At 38.6% G+C, this 21,526-nt stretch overlaps 1 protein-coding gene and 1 long non-coding RNA gene across 2 annotated transcripts; one reads left to right on the top strand and one right to left on the bottom strand.

The window, feature by feature from the left end:
• The first annotated feature begins 1,095 nt into the window (after positions 1-1,095).
• Positions 1,096-10,749, top strand: LOC122840506. The gene is made up of 3 exons (XR_006372246.1): positions 1,096-5,603; positions 8,335-8,681; positions 9,101-10,749. It is a non-coding gene; the product is annotated as an uncharacterized LOC122840506 (long non-coding RNA).
• Positions 10,750-13,098: 2,349 nt separating this feature from the next.
• On the bottom strand, positions 13,099-15,142 carry LOC122840502 (protein DVR-1). The gene is made up of 2 exons (XM_044132970.1): positions 14,743-15,142; positions 13,099-14,311 (listed from the first exon to the last, which is right to left on the bottom strand). The coding sequence occupies exons 1-2, from the start codon at positions 15,140-15,142 to the stop codon at positions 13,554-13,556; spliced, it is 1,158 nt and encodes a 385-aa protein (XP_043988905.1). The 3' UTR covers positions 13,099-13,553.
• Positions 15,143-21,526: the final 6,384 nt, after the last annotated feature.

Here is a 21,526-nt window from a genome sequence, read left to right as displayed (position 1 = left end):
GCTGTACATAATACAACAGCATAGTATCTATACATGCCGTTTGATGAGGTACACAATTACACTAAATGACAATATTTTTGCAGTATATAATAGTATTTAGTAGAATATTGTAAAGTAAAATAAATTAGACTACAACACAATACATATTGGCATAGCTGCTAAGTATACCAACATACTTAGTATGGTAAAGTATAGCATAGTGTGGAAGTACAAAAACTTCCATGTGTCAATTTATATGAGAAGAGATAACAAAATTTAGTGCATATAATATACTAAGATACGGTAGTATATGTTAGTATATAGCATAATATATTGTAAAGCATAACATATATTAGCATTGCACATTATATCTTAGTATAGTATTTAATAGTTTAGCATAGCATACTATAGTATACTCATATTATACTGTAGTATAGTATAGCACAATATATTACATCATAGAACAGTGTATGGCACAGCACTGCAGAGTACAGCAGAGTATAAGACAGTATAGTATAGCATAGCACAGTATAGTATAGTGTAGGACAGCACAACATAGTATAGTATAGAATAGTATAGCTTGGTACAGTATAGTGCAGCATAGTGTAATATAGTACAGCATAGTATAGTATAGTATGGCACAGGGTAGTATAGCATAGTCTAGCCTGGTATAGTTTGACATAGTATAATATGGTGCAGTCTAGTGTAGCTTGGTAAAGTATTGTATAGCATAGTGTGGTATAGCATAGCATAGCATAGTAAAGTACAGTATAGCATAGTGTAGTGTGGTGTTGTATGGTGTTGTATGGTGTTGTACGGCGTGATATAGCATAGTATTGTATAGTATAACATAATATAGTATAACATAACATAATATATAGTTCAGTGCAGTAATAAAGTACAGCACAGCATTCTATTATATTGAAGCAACATAGCAGAACAGCTGCTGCTTCAGAGATGGGTTCCTGGCATAGTCAATGTTGAGACTACCAAACACAGTCCCAATTCCTGCACCAGATCCAGCAACTCAACTGTGGCAGCTCCTGATCCAGTAAACTTGGCACCAGTGTCAATATAGTAGTAGTGCAGCGTAGAATAGTTTAGCATAGTATAGTGCAGCTTAGCACAATATATTATGGTATAGTATAGTATTGAATGACACAGTGTTGTGTAGTATGGCATAGTCTAGTGTTGGAATATTAGCCACCGTTGAGTATAGTAGCCACAGCTGCGCTGTGGCTACTATTCAGTTGAAGCCACAGGGCAGTTGTGGCTACCCTGTGGCTACAGGGCACAGAAGTGAGATTAGGAAAAAAATATTGTGCACACTGAGAGGATATGATAAAAAATTATACTATGTAATTATATCCTATAACATCACTACAATAGGATTGTACAGTCTATTGTACTGTGGTGAAAAATAGTTGTATACAACATGATCAAATGGAAAAATGTACTACATACATGGTATACCATTTCTTGGATTCTTTTGGTTAGAATAGTGTAAAAATAATTAAAATACTATAATATTTTAGCTGCAGTTCTTGCAGAGTGCTTTATCTAGTCGAACGGACTCCAAAGCGCTTCACACTACTTTCAGTCACTCTCCCATTGACAAGCTACTGGACTGTAGCTGCAGCCACAGCTACCCTGGAGCAGACTGACAAGCAAGGCAAGGTGGGTGAAGTGTTTGCCGAGGGACACTGAAGCTCCTCCCTCCGTAACCACCATGGTCCCCACATAGACCTGCTTTACACAGACAATGGTAGATATTTTTGGTTAATTACTAACAAGTTTATTAAATAAATCAATCTGAAGAAAGGGCCTTTATTGTGACTGCTGTAGCTGCCTGGCTTCCACTCTGGTTCTGGCTGACTTGACAAATCTCCCCTCGCAGAGGCTGTTCATGTTGCTGCGTGGGGGTGTTGTGGAGGCGCACTGCACATCTGGACTGCGGAAAAACTTCAGACAGGAATCCTGACGTGGTCAGACGTGGAAAGACAGAAAGACAGACGGATGTTCTGCTGCAATTATTATTATTATTATTATTATTATTATTATTATTATTATTATTATTATTATTATTATTATTATTATTATTAATAGTAGTAGTAGTAGTAGTATTGGTGGAGGATTTTCCCCCGTACTCAGCAATTTTCCTACCCATCAGTGTATGGGATATAAATGTATAGGTCGTAATTATTATATTTACAAGGCTCTGAGTATTTTTTGTATTATTATTGGGGTTTTTTTAAATAAAAGTTGTGTTCAAAAATCCTCTCTGCTTTATTGGACTCTTAGTAAACAGAAAACACCTCTGTTGCCTCACAACCTATAATTAATTGTTGTATTTTTCAGCCACTAAAAGCAAAGTGGAGCTGTTTCACCTGCCAATAAGAGTGCACTTTGGTTGTAAAGTTACCATGGTAACACAGCAATAGAAGCAACTTCAGAGGAGGTGGAACAAGGAAGGGGTATGTGTTCCTAATGCTACATCGATGAACGAGCCTCAAGGGGTAAATAGTTACAACTGATCGTACTAGGGAGGTCCGGTTAAAGGTGATGAAGGAAAAATAAGAAAATGCTACGGCACAAAAAGGGGAAATAAATCAGGTGCATTTTGCATCCAAACTGTTTAAAATCTTGCAGTCTTTGAGTGGTCCCAGAACTAGTCTGCATACCAACATATTAGAATTAAATCAGAGACCATCTGTTAGAAGCTAAAACCCAAAATAGGTTATGAAGAGCACAATGGTCTCCATCTTAGCAAATATGCAACAGAATGACAGAAAGACAGAATTGTGATTGAAAAACCACAGTCCTCAGAGCTGCAGTTTCCAAGCTTCTGCCTCACAGAGCATCCCTGCCCCAGAACTACCCCACTCTTCTCTGTCAGACTAGCCAGCAGCAATTAGCAAACACCAGGTAGAACTGCATGTCAGTTGAGCTCAGTGTAGGAGCTACTTGAAAGATTTTTAAAAGGTTAATAGAGGAACCATGTTGGGATGATTTCCTGAAAGCAGAGTTTCAGATAGACAGACAGAGGTCCATTTGCAAAGTTACAATTCTTTCAAGTCATATTTCATATATTTAGAATTTCTACAACAACTGAAGGTAACATAGTTACTTGGCTGTGCTATGAAATGGCACTATGTGGCCGGAAAACACATAACACTGCCATACTGCCCCATTAAGTCTTCCCAATAAGACTCTGCCCTCTCTCTGTCTCAGTGCAGTGGTGATAGGCACAAAGCCAAACTCAAACCTGCCGCCATCAAGCAGGCAAAGACAATGGAAGAGTTGATGTTACATCTGATGAAACCACTGGATGTTTGGGGTAATATCTATAGGTCAGACGAGACCAAAGCAGAGCACCATGTCTGGACCAGCAGCTCAAACACCTGTCAGGGTGGTGGCATGGTGCTGAGGATCTGGGCTACCCTACTGACACGGGGTCGATCATGAACGGCAATAAATATGACACTATAATACAGTCACATTTAAGACAATCATACATCCAGTTCATGCCAGTTCAGCACAGAAACACACCGGAAATGCAAACATGCACATAAGAGCTTCACAACATTTCCCAAATGTAGCATTTCTTGCAATATCTACACAAAATCAATGTTACAAAGAACTGCTTGAACTGTAGTAAATGTTGTAACAAACCATGCTTCCAAGTTGGTTCTTTTCCAAAACATCCATGCAGGCAGATGCAATATTTGTAACAAATCACTGTTGTTACAATGAAAATAATAATAATTTTTTTTAGCTTCACTTAGCAGGATAAATTACTCACTATATGGTATATATGTTTGCAAATATCGCAAAGCCCTCAGTAAAACATTTTTTTGCAAGCTTGTCAACATTGTCAACATTCTTACATTACCTGATATTGCACAGCCCAAATGCAGACACACATGCACACGCCCCTCCACACACACACACACACACACGCACACCCACACACACACACGCACACACACACACACACACACACACACACACACACGCACACGCACACGCACCCACACACACATGCACACAAGGATAATTTAGAGTGGCCATTAGCCTAGCGTACACTGTAGGAATAAGCTAAAGAACATGGAGAGAACCTCTGCAGAGCAGTGGAGAATATATGAACTACCATAATAATAATAATAATAATAATAATATACAAAAATATTTTTGCAAAAACGCTATGACTGACATTTTCAACGCAGGATGTGTTTGCTGCTCTGCTCAGCAGCTTGTCACTTTCCAAACCACCATACTTGGAGGAACCTTCTCTGGAAATTCCCTCTAAATTTAAATCTTCTACAAAAACATGTCGTCATCAGCTGTTCTTTGCAGAAAAATAACATATATGTACATGTTGTGGCATCTCTTATCAAACTAAAACGTGTTGCAGTATTTTATGTCATGGAGTCTTTGAAGACCAAGTACATTCTCAGATCTTTTTCCACCAGAAAAGTGTCAATGTGGAGAGCTGTTATAGCTCTCCCATATTATGATGAAATGCTCTGAGGCTGACTGCAGGGGGAGACAAAGATCCTTGTGAACTCACCGGCTGTTGTTGCTCTGCCTCGGTTTTGTTTATTCTGCAGTGTTTCCACACTTTAACTGTGACTAGTGATGATTGTGCTTTTTTGGAATCTGGGGTTTGTTTTGCTCATAGTTTGATCACAGAGTTTAACATGTCAATTAAAAAAAGGAAAATAAAATCATAATTTTACTTTGGAATTCTCTCTTATGTTCTTGAGAGAAAATAAGAGACAATTTTGACCTATTTTGGTTATTAATACAAACTCAAGTAGTCCAGTCATTAGATATTGTTCCCTGTCTTTAACATCTGCAGCAAATTATTATAGTTAGAGCATTTTCAACAGAACTGCAACGGTTTGACAAATTTGACCACACTCCATGCTTTGATTCAACCAGCACTGACCAAAATATAAAATAGTGAAACTGACAGGAAAGACCTCACTGATTTGCTAATTGTCACATTCTTCTTTTTTATTTTTAAAGGAACTTGTGGACAGTGAATGTGGGGGCAGTTCAATATGCTGCATGAGGGAACACAGAGAGTGAAGCAAAGGTCATGTTCAACCATTTGCTGATCACAGTTATGCTTATGTTTGTTACTTTGGAAATCACTTTCTGTGACCTCAGGCATCTGTGTTTATGTTTAAGTGACCCTAAATCTGGGTGAAACCAGCATCTGGATCTGGATACACTGAAGTAGTAGACACAATACATGTTTGATGAACTTTTAAAGATGACACTGCTGTTTTTGTTGTTTTTTTTTTTTTTTAAATAATTAGAACAAAATAAGAAAAGAAATGCCACATAAGCTAATTAAGGTTAAAATTTCCAATATTTCACTCATCTTCTGATTCACAGTGTGCTAATAAAAACTTACCACCTGTCAGCAACTGTTTATTTTCAGCTGGAGCCTTAACAGGAAATCTGATTTTAGCTGTTTCACTCACTTCCATGATTTCAGTAAAAGGGAACTTTAATGTCGCAACTTTGAGGTCTTTTAGAAAAAAGTAGCTCAAAGTCTAGTTTCACTTACTACATGGACCTCGACCTGCGAAGCTGGAACCTGTCCCTCTAAGGTTAGAGTATTTTTTTATGATCTAAAGCTTGCCAGATATGCATTTCACTTATCTGATATATTTTCATTGCTTGGAAAGAAAAGTTGTACTTTGTGGGGTTTTTATTTGGCAAACAAGAGACTGAAACTTTTCTAACAGAAGACGAGTGGGTGTATTTTAGATTTCTTTGGAAGAGAGATTTAATTTATTTCATTAATAGGTATATTTGAAAAAAATGAGATATGAGACACTAGAACGCCCTTTTAACATTTATCAGAAGTCTGGGTTTCTGTTGCTCTTTACTCAGAGTAACTTCCTCCAGATGTAGAAACACTTATAGTGTTGTGAATTATGTTTATTTTTCTATTAGCAGCCTTTTTCCATCCATCCAACCATTTTCTGTACATCCTTGTCCTTAGTGGGGTCAGGAGAGATGCTGGTGCCTATCTCCAGCAAACGTTTCGGGCGAGAGGCAGGGTACACCCTGGCAACACAGAGACAGACAGGACAAACAACCAGGCACACACACACTCACACCTAGAGAGAATTTAGAGAGACCAATTAACCTGACACTCATGTTTTTGGACTGTGGGAGGAAGCCGGAGAACCCGGAGAGAATCCACGCATGCAGGGAAAACATGCAAACTCCATGCAGAAAGACCCCGGGCCGGGAATCGAACCCAGGACCTTCTTGCTGCAAGGCAACAGTGCTACCAACTGCGCCACTGTGCAGCCTTTTTGTCACATTTAAATATTTCAGCCAAACAAATGTTGACATCAGACAAAGATAAAATGAGTCTAAAAATATTCAAAACCAACTTGGTGTTGTGTGATAAAGTACTGCAGAGACAACTGCAATCAGGCAGTATTAGTGATAACTAGGAATGAGTGTTTTCCATCTCTGTTGAAGAACTTTGGTCCAATTTTCTTTGCATAATTGTTGTAATTCAGCCACAGTGGAAGGTTTTTAAGCCTGTTTAAAGTCTCACAATGATGCCTTTCCTTCATGGCTTTTTCCCCTTTTTTTGCTAAAGAGCAGACTTCATGTCTCCACTGATTGTGACAAGTTGTTTAGGTCTGCAAAATGCATTGTGGTACAACCACCATGTTTTACTATAGTCATTTTTATAATCTTTGGAAACATTGTGGTAGTTTTACATCAGATGTCCCACATCTTCATAAAAATTGCCTTTTCATGTTGTCATTGAGATGTCTGTTGGTAGATGAGAGGAAGGCTTTTGTGTTCTTTGCAGTCAGCAGTGTTTTTGGGTGTTAGATATATTTTTGGCCCAGTCTCTTTCTTATTATCCAATTATACCTTTAACGAAGGTAGGAGAGGCCTGCAGTGCTTGGGTCATGAGGTGTGGTGGTGGAAGCGGTGAGGGAAACACAGCAGACCCAGATGAGATGTAAGATGATGAGTTTTAATTGTGACAATAATCCAGAACACAGTCCAAAAACCTGGCAGCACTGCTGAGCAGAGGCTAATGCTCATCACAGGTAGCAACAGGAAACACGAATGGACAAACTGACATACAGCAGAACTGACGCCAAAATAAGACGAGGACCCGACAAAGACACAGAGACACAGGTGACACTAAATACACACAAGACACACCTGGGAACTAATCAAAGGGAGACAGGACAACACGGAGACTCAGAGACACAGAAAAGCTCAAAATAAACACAGAAAAAACACAGATCACGACAACTTCAGATTTTTTAGACTTCATGGATGAGTTGATTCACTCTTGGATTAAATTTGGCTGGGAAGGTTCTCCACTGTTCTATGTTTGCTCCATGTGTGGATAATGATTCACACCTTGGTTCCTTAGAGTCCTGAAGCCTTAGGAATAGCTTTGTAACCCTTTCCAGACTCAGAGACATCAGAGACTCTGTCACCTGGTTGTTTTTGAATTTGTTTAGGCCAGGGTATGATGCGCTGCTTTAAGATTTTTTTAACCCACTTCAGTGTTATCAAACAAGTTCTGTTAACGGGATTCCTTGGTTCAGTGGAACAGGTGATAATAAGGAGTTTTGGTTCAAAACACCTGATTTGAACCAAAAATATGTTGTTTCATAGTTAGTCTGTGATGTAATAATGAAAGGTAATCATATTTTTCACATGGTATCAGTTTTGTTTGAATAACTAATTAATAATAATAATAATATTTTTTTCCCAAATAAATAAAATCTTCTTCTGGAACCAGCTTTTTGTAAGTACCATGGTCATTGTATCTGATGTATAACTTTGTTTGTTTATCTGAAACATTTAAGTGTGACACAGAAGGAACTTCAAGGGGCAAATAGGTTTTCTCAGTGATTAACATAAAATTAGTAAATTCCGATTTGTTTTTCACATTTCCATGGAAGATGTGACTCTTACAAAGTCTTCTGAACTCTAAAACTAAGTTTTTCTTTGGTTAGGTTTACATTTATTCAGTAATGGTCAAGTAACTCAATCTACATGGAAAGGTAAATTGAGGAAAATGTTGCATATCCATGTAAGCAAAGTCTGATCATACAAATTCATCACAGAATTATGGAACTTTTTTTTTATTTTATTTTTTTTAATAACAGGGACTTAAAAGAACAAATATTTTTTCTATACCAAACTTGCTTTAAAATTTCTGCATCTGGACATCATCCAAAAAGTCATCAGATTTAAACATTATTTAGCTCTTGCAAGAAATTGTTTAAAAATAAGACATATTGTCAATGTAACACAATGTGGTTACTTTCATTATTCCAGATCATGGAATCGAACATCACCTGCTCCCAGGAGAACTCCACTGAATCCTGTTTGCATCCCAGTTCCTCCACAAGTGTAGCCGTGGGCCTCTCACTCTTCGTTATCTTCCTTGCCATTGTAATCGGAGTGCTTGTGTTCATATACTGGAGTAAAATCAGAGCTTTGCTGGGATCTGTACAGAGAAGAAACCAGGAGAAGGAGGTTTCTGTTGAAAGCCCACAAAGTGATGATAACCAGTACACCAGTATGACCAGAGGACATCTCCAGCCCCAGCCCCCGTCTCCAATCTATGAAAACCTGGGAAATAAGAAGGCTCCGTTCAACAGGCCTGATGCAGAACAGAGCAGGTAGACTATGTTGTGCATACTGAAAGATACGGAGAAGTGTGCTTGTGAATCAGTTGTGTGACTTTTAAAACTGTCAGACTAGACTCACAGCAGAACGGAAGCAGATAAAGTAATGTTCTATGAGTGTGTGCGCGTGCGTGGGTGTGTGGGGGTGTAATGCTTGTGTGTGGGGTTAATTTCCTTACTTTGGATTGCACAATCTTTATGCAATACATGCAGAAAACTACCTACCTTCCCACAAGTATCGGCTCCTAGATTGATGCATTTCAAAGATAACTCGTCCCAGTTATTTACCCGTGGCAGCTGATTGGTCAGTCCTGGAGTTTTTTTTCTCCAATGACAGACAGGAAAATCCACTCAGTTTGTGATGTAATAGTGCTTGCGTATTTTGTGATTAGGTCAATTCTGTTTCTTCAAAGGTTACCTGCTCAGAGTGAAGAGGACGTGTACATTCAGTGTGAAGAGATAGATGACGGAATATACAGCAATGACCCGGAGTTTAACCCCAAACCGCCTGAGCTCCACGATGAAGACGTCTACCTCATGCCTGACTCCTGAAGGGAATGGATGAATGAATTTATTTTCACTATAGTCATGTACACTGAGATTCTAGTCAGAAAGAGCTTCAAAGACAGTGTAAGAAATACAATATAAATACAGCATTATGGGGTATTTATGCTGCTGCGTTTGTTGACTTATTGTAAATAGAAAAGTTTGCGAACCACAATTTGTCTAAGGTCTTTCCATACTTTTTGTTGCCACATGTAATTGATAGTTGCAGTAGGAACTAGAAGTTTACATACACTGCATAAAAGGAATGGTCTGTCAAGATGTCAAGAAGGGAATTGTGGCTCTCCACAAGTCTGATTCATTGTGGTAACACTTTATTTGAAGGATTGTGCATAAAAGTTACTGTTATAAGCATGAAAGAGTCTTTATGAATATTTATGACTGTTGTAATAAAGTGTCATTTGGTAAATAATGACACTGTTAATGCAAAGTCGATACTTTTAATGGACTTTTAATACAACTTTTAATAGAACTTTGTGTAAAAGGGTCATTATTAACCAAATAATGCAAAGTTTACACTTTTAATCAACTTTTATTTACCGAATGATACTTCATGACAACAGTTGTAAACATTCATGAAGACTCCTTCATGTTTATGACTGTTAATGTGACATGTTTACGACAGTGTCATGTCAGTCTTATGCACACTCCTTAAAATAAAGCGTTATCTTTATTTACCACATGCCCAAACTGAAGATAAAGAATGGAGCTCCAAATTTGAAAATGTGTTAATGTGCTAAAGTAATCGAATCCAGTTTATCAAAGTAAATATATTACTTGTTTATCTTAAGCAAATGTAAATAAAGTAAGCCAAGTTGATTTGATTTCATGTAACAAATTTACACATTTGTTTTAGTGCATGCTAGAATGTGCCTCATTCAATTAAAACAATTAAAGGCAAATACAAACAGCATAGAAATGTCCTACCATCATATCATTTCATACATTATCTGTCTCAGACATAAATATAATGTGTGAAATGTACAAACTGGGGGCTGCACAGTGGAGCAGTTGGTAAAACTGTTGCTTTGCAACAAGAAGGTCCTGGTTATGATTCCCAGCCTAGGGTTTTTCTACATGGAGTTTGCATGTTTCTGACAGTTCAAATCCATGACTGTCAGGTAAATTGATCTCTCTAAATTCTCCCTCGGTGTGAGTGTGTGTGCGTGGTTGTTTGCCATTACTCTACAAGCAGCAAAAATCACCAGATTGCAGACCTTGACCACCTGAGGTCTGATGGAACTTAAACATAATGTGTGTGGATATAATGATTGATGTTACACCTCATTTAACCTTCAGAGAGCTGAGGGCAGGATAACAAGTGATGTCTGTTCTTTACTCTGATATTCATTTATTTGTGTTGACATTTATTTTATGGTTGGTCTTCCGAATGCTCTAACTTCATGGCAGCATTTTTTGTGTATTTGTCTTCTCACCATGTTGTTTGCAGATGTGCTTAGAGTGAACTCACCCATTAAAGCGTATTTTAATACAACAATAATTATTATTTTGAGGTATTTGTGTCAGGATTCAGGGTCATTTTGGTTTTTCTATGTGTTGTGCTTTCTTGTTCTATTGTGCTCAACCCCAAGCTGTATCTTTTACTTTGGATCAGGATATTCTTAGTTGTTGATTTATTTAGGATAGATCTGTTGGTTTGGTTTGACTTTACTGGCCGTAGTGTAATAAAAGAATAAACAAAGTTATAATGTAACTTACATGCTCTTACATTTGTAGCATCAACCAATAAATTACTATCATTGTACTTAGTTATGCCTTAATCCTTTTAGATTAAGGGGGATTAGTGATTGCAATTTACTCTTTTGTGTTGAATTAACTTAAAAGTTACAAGTCTTTAACCTAAAGGAACTTTTCACTTTGACGTTAAATGGTGCATTCATATCTTACATCAGACTCCATGACACAAGCTTCACCAGGGACAGATCTTGTACATTCCAATCAATCAGTACATCAAGCTCAGGTCTTTATTCAAAGTAGTTTGAACATTTTTTGTCTAATTAAACCCAGCAGATTGCATCCGGTTATTGACCTGCAGCATTCACTCCTCTTGGACAAACATGAACCAACAGCAGACAATTGCTTGCATTGTGTTGTTGACATTACAGCAATCCCTCATACCAGGTGTGCATGTAGTGACAGTGGAGAAAAAAAAGTCCCCTTTAACAGGAAGAAACCTCCAGCAGAACCAGAACCAGAACCTGGCTCAGTGCAATTATCCGTCTGCCATAACTGAGATGGGCTTTCATTGTTAATGAAAAGTTAAAAGTTAATAACAAGGAGTTTATTTAGCGTCATGCAAATGATACACAACATGCAGGAGCAATAGATGAAGTCAAACTCTGTGTTACTCTCTATCAACATAATGGTACCTGGAAACCTTCAAAAGGATTTCAGAAACTCTGGGCAAGAGAAATTTTACTGTTTTAATTTTACTTTAAGCTATTTCAGTTTCAGTCATACCAGGAAGCAGGAGGAGCCAGATGACTTTTCGTGCTGCATATAGAGGAAGTTCTGAATAAATAAGATGCAACGATGCTTAATTAATGAAAAACAAAAATAAAAAGAAGAACAGACCAGTAAGGCACATAAAAATACAGAACAGACTCTGAGAGTTTCTGTTTTTGCTTTTGCTTTGAGTCTTGCTATGCAGAAAAAATGCGTGCATCACCTTTTACTGTGAGACCTTCTACATACATGCATGTTGTGACATGTAACCTTTTATCCTCACTTAAATAGGATGAAATGTACTGTTCCTGTATTAGATCAGCTGGTGTTTCTAAATTGTTACAAACATTTTTGCTGTTGTTCTGACCGTTTTTAAGACTTTAAATCAGACTATGCTAAAAATGGTGGGGCTGAATCTGTCCTGCTAATAAGCTGACCATTGAGCACAAAATTAGGCAATTTTAGTGGTTTTCTAAGTTTAACTGGAACATTAACACATTTCTGATTTTTAAGTTCAATGGAATGCAGTACCACTACAATAAATTTTAAACATGTAATCACCGTGAGAACATGGCTAGGGTTCCATTAGTAATCTGGGTGATATAACCAATCCAAGCAGTTCAGGATCAGATGGTGCAGACCCTTTTGGTCTTCCAAAATGTGTGGATGCTAAAGAAGTTATCGTTCAAACAGAAGACAACAGAATAGAAAGCTGTACATGACTGGGTAGAGGAGCAAATTAAACTGAGGTCTGATATATATAGTGCCTGCTTGTGATCATCTGTTTGTTTATTTAGTTGGTCAAGGTTATTAGGTAGACTTATCTTTCAGTGCAATGACTTCATCAAAACAGTTGCAGGTCAGTAACCCTCACCTGTATTACTCATGAAAAGAGTTATTACACTGTAAACTTCTCTTTTTCTTTCTGCTACTGCGACTGGCTCATATCAAGGTGCCCTCTTTATTGCATTCATCTTTGTTCTCTGGTAACATATCTCTGGCCTTGAATTGTGCCTTTGAGATTTCTGGTGGGGATTTCAGTTATTGCCAAACATTACATAAGCAGCACAGAAAGGAAATGACCAAAGGAAGATTTGATAATATGCCATAAAAAATATTGTAAAGGTTTGTCTACTGATATGCCAGCTTGGACCAAATTGCCCGGCTGCTTTCTTTTAAATTAATGAATCAAGGCAATGCTTAGCAACGCTTCAAGGCCATCTGAATGAGTAAGACCTTATCTGGTCTGAAACTCCCAGCTCCTCCCTGACTTTACTAACCTGAAAAGGTTTATTGTTTTCTTCCCAAAACATGTCAGGACGTTGGTTTTTGTTTTAATCTATCAGATTTGCATAGTGATAAATTCAAGAAAAACAGTTAAGTTTTGTTTTTTAAATTGAAGTTTTATTAATTTTCAGTTATAGAAATGCATAAGGCAACACTCAGAATATCAAAGTCCTATAAAACAATGCAGCTCAATGCATCTTGTGTAACGGAGCACAACAGTGATATAATATAACAAATAATAAATAAACAAACATTAAATAAATACCTGTTTTTTTCATTTATAGTAAATAAATGCACTTTTAATCAAGTCAAGTATTTAATTAATAAAAACCACCTTTTTAAGAACTAATCTACGTCGCACAAGATATTCTTCTTGCTTAATTTAATACCATAATCCCTAGAGGAGTATCCATGGATGGAGGGATGGATGGCTCTCTGTCCAAACCCAGAGAGCCAAGAATCCCCTTTTCAAGGATGGATGAAGTCTAAAGGTGTTGAAACAGTCTGTTGCATGTTCTGCTCAGGCACAGTGACTGTTACATGTTCTGCTCAGGCACAGTGGCATTTGGTAACGATGAGGTCATTGAACAGAGTCAGCTTCAGCTTCCCCCTGCTGTCGTAGTGCATCAGCACCATGGGCTCATACGCTGCCGGCACGCAGCAAGGCTGGGGCATCTCTCCCTTGGTGATCTGGTGCAGGCGAGACTTCACCTGTGTGTGCATGCTGGCCGGCTTGTAGTTGTGGGGGCAGGTGCCATCACAGAAATGCATGGTGTACTCGGTTGGGGCCACCACCCAGTCCAGCCAGCCGATATCTTTGAAGGACACAGTCGCAGACTTCCGGCAGCACCACCCTCGCTCATCACAGTTGTCTTCTTTGTTGGAGCGGCGCCACCTGCCGCCCCGAGTGGCAGGTGGCGCCTTTAGGTCCAGTTCCAGAGTCACAGTTGGCTTTAAGTGAGAGTCTTTCCTGCTAAGTGGAGACATCCCTACATCCACAACCAGTTCTTGATCATCTATCCACATCCCTCTGCTTGCCTCAGGCTTGATGTCCAGGGTCACTCCTGGGATCATCGAATTGTTGTCAATGTAGGTCCATGCAGCAGAGTTTCTTGGCTTCATTCCATTAATTCTAACTTTGATGTGTCTTCTAGTTTTGGGGTTGTTACCTAAACCAGAACCGAATACTTTCAGTTGTGCTTTTGCCAGAGTTAGTTCAGAGTGAATTTTTGGGTTCTTTTGGAAAACAGCCCGATACCAAACAATGTGTGGCTGATCACCCTTCTGTAGAACATGCAACGGCTCGGCTAAAAAGCAAAAACAGAAGAAGGGTTTAATGAGATGACAAAATGATGGCATTCTGACAGAAGAAACATAAACATTTCTAAAATTAAACTCAGAGACATCAGTGACGTCAGTGGAAAAGTGTAACCTTTTATGCTCCTGATTTTTAAAAGCTTGGAAAAATGTGTCTGCTTTCTTTCATAGATGTTTGTTAGTACCAAAATGTTTCTATTTGTCCAGAAGTCTGCAATGACCAATTCCAACATTGACCTTAGAGACAAAAACCCATACCTTTAAACAATCAGCTTTGACATTGTAGTTTTTCTAAACCCATTAATCATCTACTTCTTTTTTAATTTAGCTCAAGCTGCTCTCAAGCACCTTTGACATCAGTCCTGTAAGCATGACTATGACTGAGTTAGGTTAATGTTTATTTGTAATGTTTTGTGTGTACCTGGAAAGAGCACAGTGGACATGTTGGACTGCCAGGTGTCCGTCCCTGACTGGCTGGAGATTCTCATCTCGCTGATTGTTTTCCTGTAGAGCTTAAACATCTTCCTCAGCTCCCTCTGTGAGGCCTTCATGGCAGGCTTTGGCTCTCTGTCCAAACCCAGAGAGCCAAGGATCCCCTTCTTCACCGCCTCCAGAATCAGAGCCCCCTGGTCATCGACGTTGCTGGTCTCAAGCAAGCCTTGGTGTGCAGCGTCAGGCTGGAGTACCCCTGAGTTGGGGACCAACAGGAACAGCAAGGTGTAAGAGGCGAGCAGAGCAGGAGTGTGTGATGTGAGCATGGTGAGTCTGCTGGCTAGGGTTGATTTATAAGTGCTCCACCACTGTGGAATGGGTTTGTCCATGTTCTGAGAAAAAGATTCTTCACATGCATTATTTATAGAGCTCCGGTGATGCCACGCCCCTAGTTGAATAAGCTGGTCTGTGAATGGCTCAGTGTGGGCCACATGCATAAATGAGGCAACATTTTGAAGGATTGAGTTATGTGGGATGAGGATAGATCTGTAAATGTGGAATTAATTTTAATTACATTTTGATAACATAGTTCCTAAAGAATAAATTATTTATTAAGGTTTTAGACATTTTATTTTCTGTAGCTCTGCAGGTTTTATGTAACATGTATTTAGCTCTATTTTTTTTCCTTAAGTAAATTTAACAGTACTTTGGGGTTTTTAAAGAATTTAATTTAAATTCTGATGCATTTGATAAGTTCAGTAGAATTACTGATGAATTTGGAATTTATCAGAACTCTGTGGGAATCTGTGGAGAAGGCACTGAGAGAGAAAATATTGCTGAATCATCTGATCACAGCACCCAAAAAGATTCCCATGTGACCAGCACTGGCACTGACAGGGTCAGTTGGGAATTACACCATTGTTCCCAAGGTTACAAAGGTGAACCTGTGGAGAGCCCTGTGAAGTAAAACTTTTTTGTTTACATGAAAACCCGGCCAGCTCGGCCAGAGGGCACAGCCACTGATGCCCCACAGCCAGACTGAGCTCATATAATCCTCAACCCTGACGGACCAAGTTCAGGTTATTCAAGGCATCCGCTGCGTGTTTGAAGAGCCTGACATCAAATATTAAAAACAAATACAAGACAAAGTTGAAAGCTTTCAACCCAAAGAGAAAATAACAGATCAGAAAAAAAAGGTGGAGCCTCAATCACAAACATTTTATTAAGCAACATCTGAAAGGGTAGCCTTGCCGCTTTGGCACCATTTGTTACATCATTACATCTGACTTTTGATGCTTCTCCAAGATGAAATGGAAACATTTTTTTTTTACAAACTAAAGCATGTCTGACCTTTAGCCCACAACATTCTTTTGTTATCAGTGACAGACAGATCTGCTAAGTTTCTAAATGCAGACTTCAGTGGTGCAGTGGAGCATCTCTCAGTAGTTATCCATAAATATGTGAAACTTAATACAATGAGGTGTGTCCTCTGTTTTGTGCGACTCGTGTCATCATTGACCTCGTTTACAGCACGTCAGAGTATTCCCAGAATCTGCTTATAACTGCAGGAGTTCTTTTCATAGTGTTTAGAAAAACATATTATCTTGGTTAACTTTCTTTTTTTTTTAGCTCAAATCTGGTGGTTAGACTTCCTGTCTATAAGCATCTTCATACGAAACCTCAAGTCAGCATAATTCTACCACATTTTCTGGTTTGAATGGCTTGTGGATGAGCTCCAGTGATGCCACGCCCCTAGTTGAATAAGCCTAGTCGATAATATTGTTGCACACACTACAATATTACAACACTATTATCTATATCACATACTGTAGAAAATTGGGGGTAAAATGTGTAGATATGTCAATGTTTTTCTCAGTTTAAATATTTCTAATTAGCTCATTGACAAAATTTAACCAAGACATCATCAACCTAAAATTAAATGAAAACAAGTTATTCCATAAACAAAGTTACGAGTAAAAACAGAATGAGATATGAACAAGTATTGAACACATGAGTAAAATGATGCGCAGATTAACTTAGAAACCCAAGAACCCACCTGAAATCTGTCAGTATATATGTACTGCTATGCATAAATCAATTTCAGCTGGTTTGATATTAACTGAAAAGTTTCTCATCATCAAACTATACACAGTGGTAAGATTAGCAAAAACAAAGTGGCCTTCACAAAAAAGTGTAAATATTGCATAACTTGCTAAGGTGTGGCTATGAGTCAAAATAGTGAAATGGACTTTATTGGGCGTAAAAAGAAAAAAAAATAGGACTTTATTTGACCATAAATCTGAGATGATGAGTAAAACAAATAATCAATAAGTGGCTAAGAGCCAGGAAGCACACACAGAGAGCTTTAGATAGTTACAGTGTTTCCAACAAAATGACTTCTGTGTAAGACTCCACTGCTGAAGAAAAATGTTGATGTTTTACAGAGAATGTAATTCTCACCCAGTAGCACTCGTTACGCCCTCCATCCCAATACACATGAAGGTGCTTAACTAAACAGGAATATGTCACCAGCAACACAGACTTCAGAAATGTGACAAGAATCTATGCTAAACTAAATGTGCTTTATTTCCTCACGTTCTTGGTTTTAAAAGCATACAGTCAAGAAACCATTAATGCAACACCGTGACATACTGTGCAAGTTTCATGAGCGAAGTAGTTTTGAAAACCAGTGCAGAGAGGGGAATATCTGAGCGGTGAGTCACTGAGGTGATGAAACAGTCATGTGCTCCATCAGGTGAGCTCGCAGTGTGCAAAAGGTTGACAGAGGGCTCACACTTTCCTAACAGGTTCCTCTTTGTGTTTCATGTCATGTAGCGTGAGAGACTGGGGAGGAATTAAAAACCCAGACACGGCTTCTTCTCTCATAATGACTGACAGATTGTCTCTGAGACATTTTCATCAGACATACTGCATTGTCTTGCCAGATTAGGATATCTTTAATTATTAAATAAAGATTTGATAAGTTTGTTGTCCAGACCCCTGACACATCTAGATTTAAAATAATTTTTGGCCAACAAGTTTGTTCTGGCCTGTGGTAAGGTCTTGGAGTGATGCTGAAAGAGTCCTGAAGGTAATAAGCTAAAGAATTAGCAGAGGAGCACTTGACGAGCTATTTTCTCTCTTTAGATATTCTATGTTGCTGAAGGCATTTTGTTATCCACCTTCAAACAAATGGCATCCTGTGCTTAATCAATTGGTGTTTCATATGTCAGCCAATCCTTAAAAGGTCTCACAGTTTTAACTCCTCCGAGAAGGCTTTCCACAACTTTAGGAGAAAATTTATAAGAAACTTTTAACTATTCTGAAGGTAATATATGAGGTCAGACAATGATTTTGGATTAGAATGTCAATATTGATTTGTCTTCTCTAATTTGTACCAAAGATGTTCTGTTAGATCGAGGTCAGTATTTCAAGCCATTCAGGTTGCGCCACACCAAACACGTTGCTCCTTGTCTATGTCACCTTGTTTTGTGTAGAGCAACACTGAAACAAGGCAGTACCATCTTTTATGTGATAAAAGATGGTACTCCCTTCTTTTAGGGATGATAAAAGAAGGCATCTGTGCAAGATGAATCCTGGAGAGAAAGAGAGAGCAGAAACCAAGCCAGCACCACACAAGTCTGCAGGTACAACATCTCCCAAATATTTTAGTATGCTGTAGTTCCTTTCACTGGAACACAGCTGCACACTATAGCCCCCTCTTCACCAAATTTTACACTTGACACAATGAAGTCAGACAACTGCCAAACCAGACTCCTGCTTTGGATTCCCAGAGAGGCAGGATTCAGCACTTCATGTGAAGTGGCGTGTCAATTTAATTTACAAAATATGATCCAACGCTTGCATTGCACTGGATGATGCAACACTTGGTTGCAACCGTTCAGTCAAGGAAACCCATTCTGTGAAGCTTTCTACACAGTGTTCTTGAGCTATCACAAAGGCCACGTGAAGTTTGGAGGTTTGCATTTACTGAATCAGCAGAAAGAGGAGACATCAACGCACTGTATGTTCCAGCATCCTCTAAGTTTATTCTATTATAAGTAGCATACTATTTCATGGGTGAGTAATTTGTGGAACAAAGTGTAATGGCGCCCCCTTGTGCTTCCAAGGGGGCACAAGTCTTTCAGTCAAACCTGAACTGAACAGAGAAGGCTTTTCAGAGTTTCTGGGTTTCTAGGTGATATACACATGGCTAGGCGAGGCCTGAAGTTCTTGTTGTGTCTTCAACATGTGTATCTTTCTGATAAGTTCTCATAAGTTTTTAAATAATGACTAAACATCTCAGTCTTTCATGAAATTTATATAAGATGTCAGTATTTACACCTAGGCCTGTCACGATAACAAATTTTGCTGAGCGATTAATTGTCTCAAAAATTATTGCGATAAACAATAATATTGTTTGAAGTCCTTTTTACACTGATATAAATTACAGAGGGGAATCCTAAACAGCTGACACAGCAAAAGTCCAGCGGACACTGGAGATGATATGTGGAAACAACATTAATCTTTATAAAACATTTCGTGCAAAGAATATAAAAAAGACGAGGGGAGGAGTTGGAGCAAAATTGCTAACTTTTCAGCTGTTCTTCGTTAATGTGACATAAATAGGTTATAATAATTTTCATTCAGTCAGGACTGACACTAGAGCCACATGCTTTGCAGGTAGATTGTAGTAAAGCATTGATTAATGCCTGGTTTTAAAATGAGTTCACTGGACTTGTAGCCATTATTTTGTGCTCATTGTTGAACACCACACGGCAGGATCGAACCGTTGTACCTAGGATTTCTGTCGGCTAATGTGTGGTCTCTCAGGTTTTGAAAATGGTCTGACAATCGGCCGACAGCTCTAACATCGTGTAGTTCACCCAGTTTACCTTCTGTGCATCACCGAGGTCTGTTTATCAGTTCCAGGACCTGACCAAAACCCCTCAATGTTATTACGTTGAGAAATAATGAGATTTGTTTAAGTGTAAAACAGGCATTAATGCTGAAAATGTTATAATGTTACAATTCATACAAATGGAAAAATACAGTGACATTCACCATCCTGCACTTGACCACACTTAGCTCACCTTAGGGATGTAACCAAGTGTGCATCGTTAAGTACAATTTTCAGAGTAAATATAATGATGCATTGTCAACATTGCATGTCTGTCAAGCTCATCCAAGATTGTGTGGTGGAATGCAGACAGAGCCACCACTGCACACATTTCCAAGGGAAGTGATTCTGCCGATGTGAAAATACTGCACTTTACATAAAGTACATCAGTTGTGTCATCATGTGACAAAGTTCCAATCATTTGCACATGTAAAATATTGATCATTATAGTACCATAGGCACATGTTCATAGCATACGAAATTGTCGACTCTTCTGAAACTACCTCCTAATCTGGACTTTGTGATTAAACATTCCTAGTTTCCGTTGAAACAATCAAGCAAGTGTTTTAATGGAATGTTGGAATACTGCCTCAAAAAAGCCTGTATTCTTCCATGTACTCTGCCAAATGGAGTGGTTCATTGTACAAAAAAAACATTTTGTGAACATTATCCAAACTAAATATTACTGTTCACTGATTGCTTTAATGACCCAGAGTCTGGTCATATTGGAGTAGATAAAGTTGACCTGCAGACAAAGAACAAAGTTCTGCTTAAATAAGGGTGCAGTAACCTAAATTTGCCACATGATAGAGGTACAGCAGAACAAATGAAAGAAAAAATACAAAGTTTGCTAAGCAACAGAAAACCATCCATCCATCCATCCATCCATCCATCCATCCATCCATCCATCCATCCATCCATCCATCCATCCATCCATCCATCCATCCATCCATCCATCCATCCATCCATCCAGCCAGCCAGCCAGCCAGCCAGCCAGCCAGCCAGTCAGCCATCCATCCATCCAGCCAGCCAGCCATCCATTTTCTGTACACCCTGTGGGGTTAGGAGGGGTGCTGGTGCCTATCTCCAGCAAACATTTTGTGCGAGAGGCAGGGTACACGCTGGACAGGTCTCCATTGTGTTGCAGCACAAAAAAGCAATTAAGAAAAACTATCTTTAACTTAGCATCAATAATATGTTAATATTTAAGTCCTTCGGTTAAATATGTTTCCGGTTTCCAGCATGAAGTGGTGACTTTCACTGGATTATGCAGCAAAATGAACTCAGCACATTAGATGAACACTCAGTTTCTCAGCAGCAGAACCATCCATAGAGTGGGTCAACAGAACAACAATTCATGCCAGGATTGTGTCAGATTCTCATGGAATTGCTCATTGTTTCCTCTTCAGACAGATATTTTTTAGCTGTGGAATGTCCATCATATATCTTCCTGTAGAGTCTCCTCTTAAGAAGGAGACAGTGCGGTCCTTAGTTGACATTCTTGGAGGTACTAAAGTATACTTCCGTTCTTTCTGTCTGTCTCCTGATTCAATTAATGGAGAGATTTCCACTGCTGATGATCTAACGTTGCAGGCATTCTGTACCAGGAGAAAATACAGTGAAAATGAGGTTTGTTTTAAAAGTAACTGTTAAAGCTAAAAGCCAAAGCCTTCAAGTATCTGTTAGAGAAACTAAAGAGGGACTCTGTTACTAAAATCTGCATCCAATTCCTCAATAAAGTGACTTTATACATCAAAGTTTTGGAATGGCTGAGCTAGAGACCAAAAAATCTGTGGGATTTTCTTGACAGATCTGTGGATAACAGATGTCCTCGCAATTTGGAGTTAGATTTGGAGACGTTTCACAGGACAGA

Source organism: Gambusia affinis, linkage group LG12 (genome assembly GCF_019740435.1).
Source record: "Gambusia affinis linkage group LG12, SWU_Gaff_1.0, whole genome shotgun sequence".
NCBI classification, from domain to species: domain Eukaryota; kingdom Metazoa; phylum Chordata; class Actinopteri; order Cyprinodontiformes; family Poeciliidae; genus Gambusia; species Gambusia affinis.
This window is presented reverse-complemented; position numbering and strand designations above follow the sequence as displayed.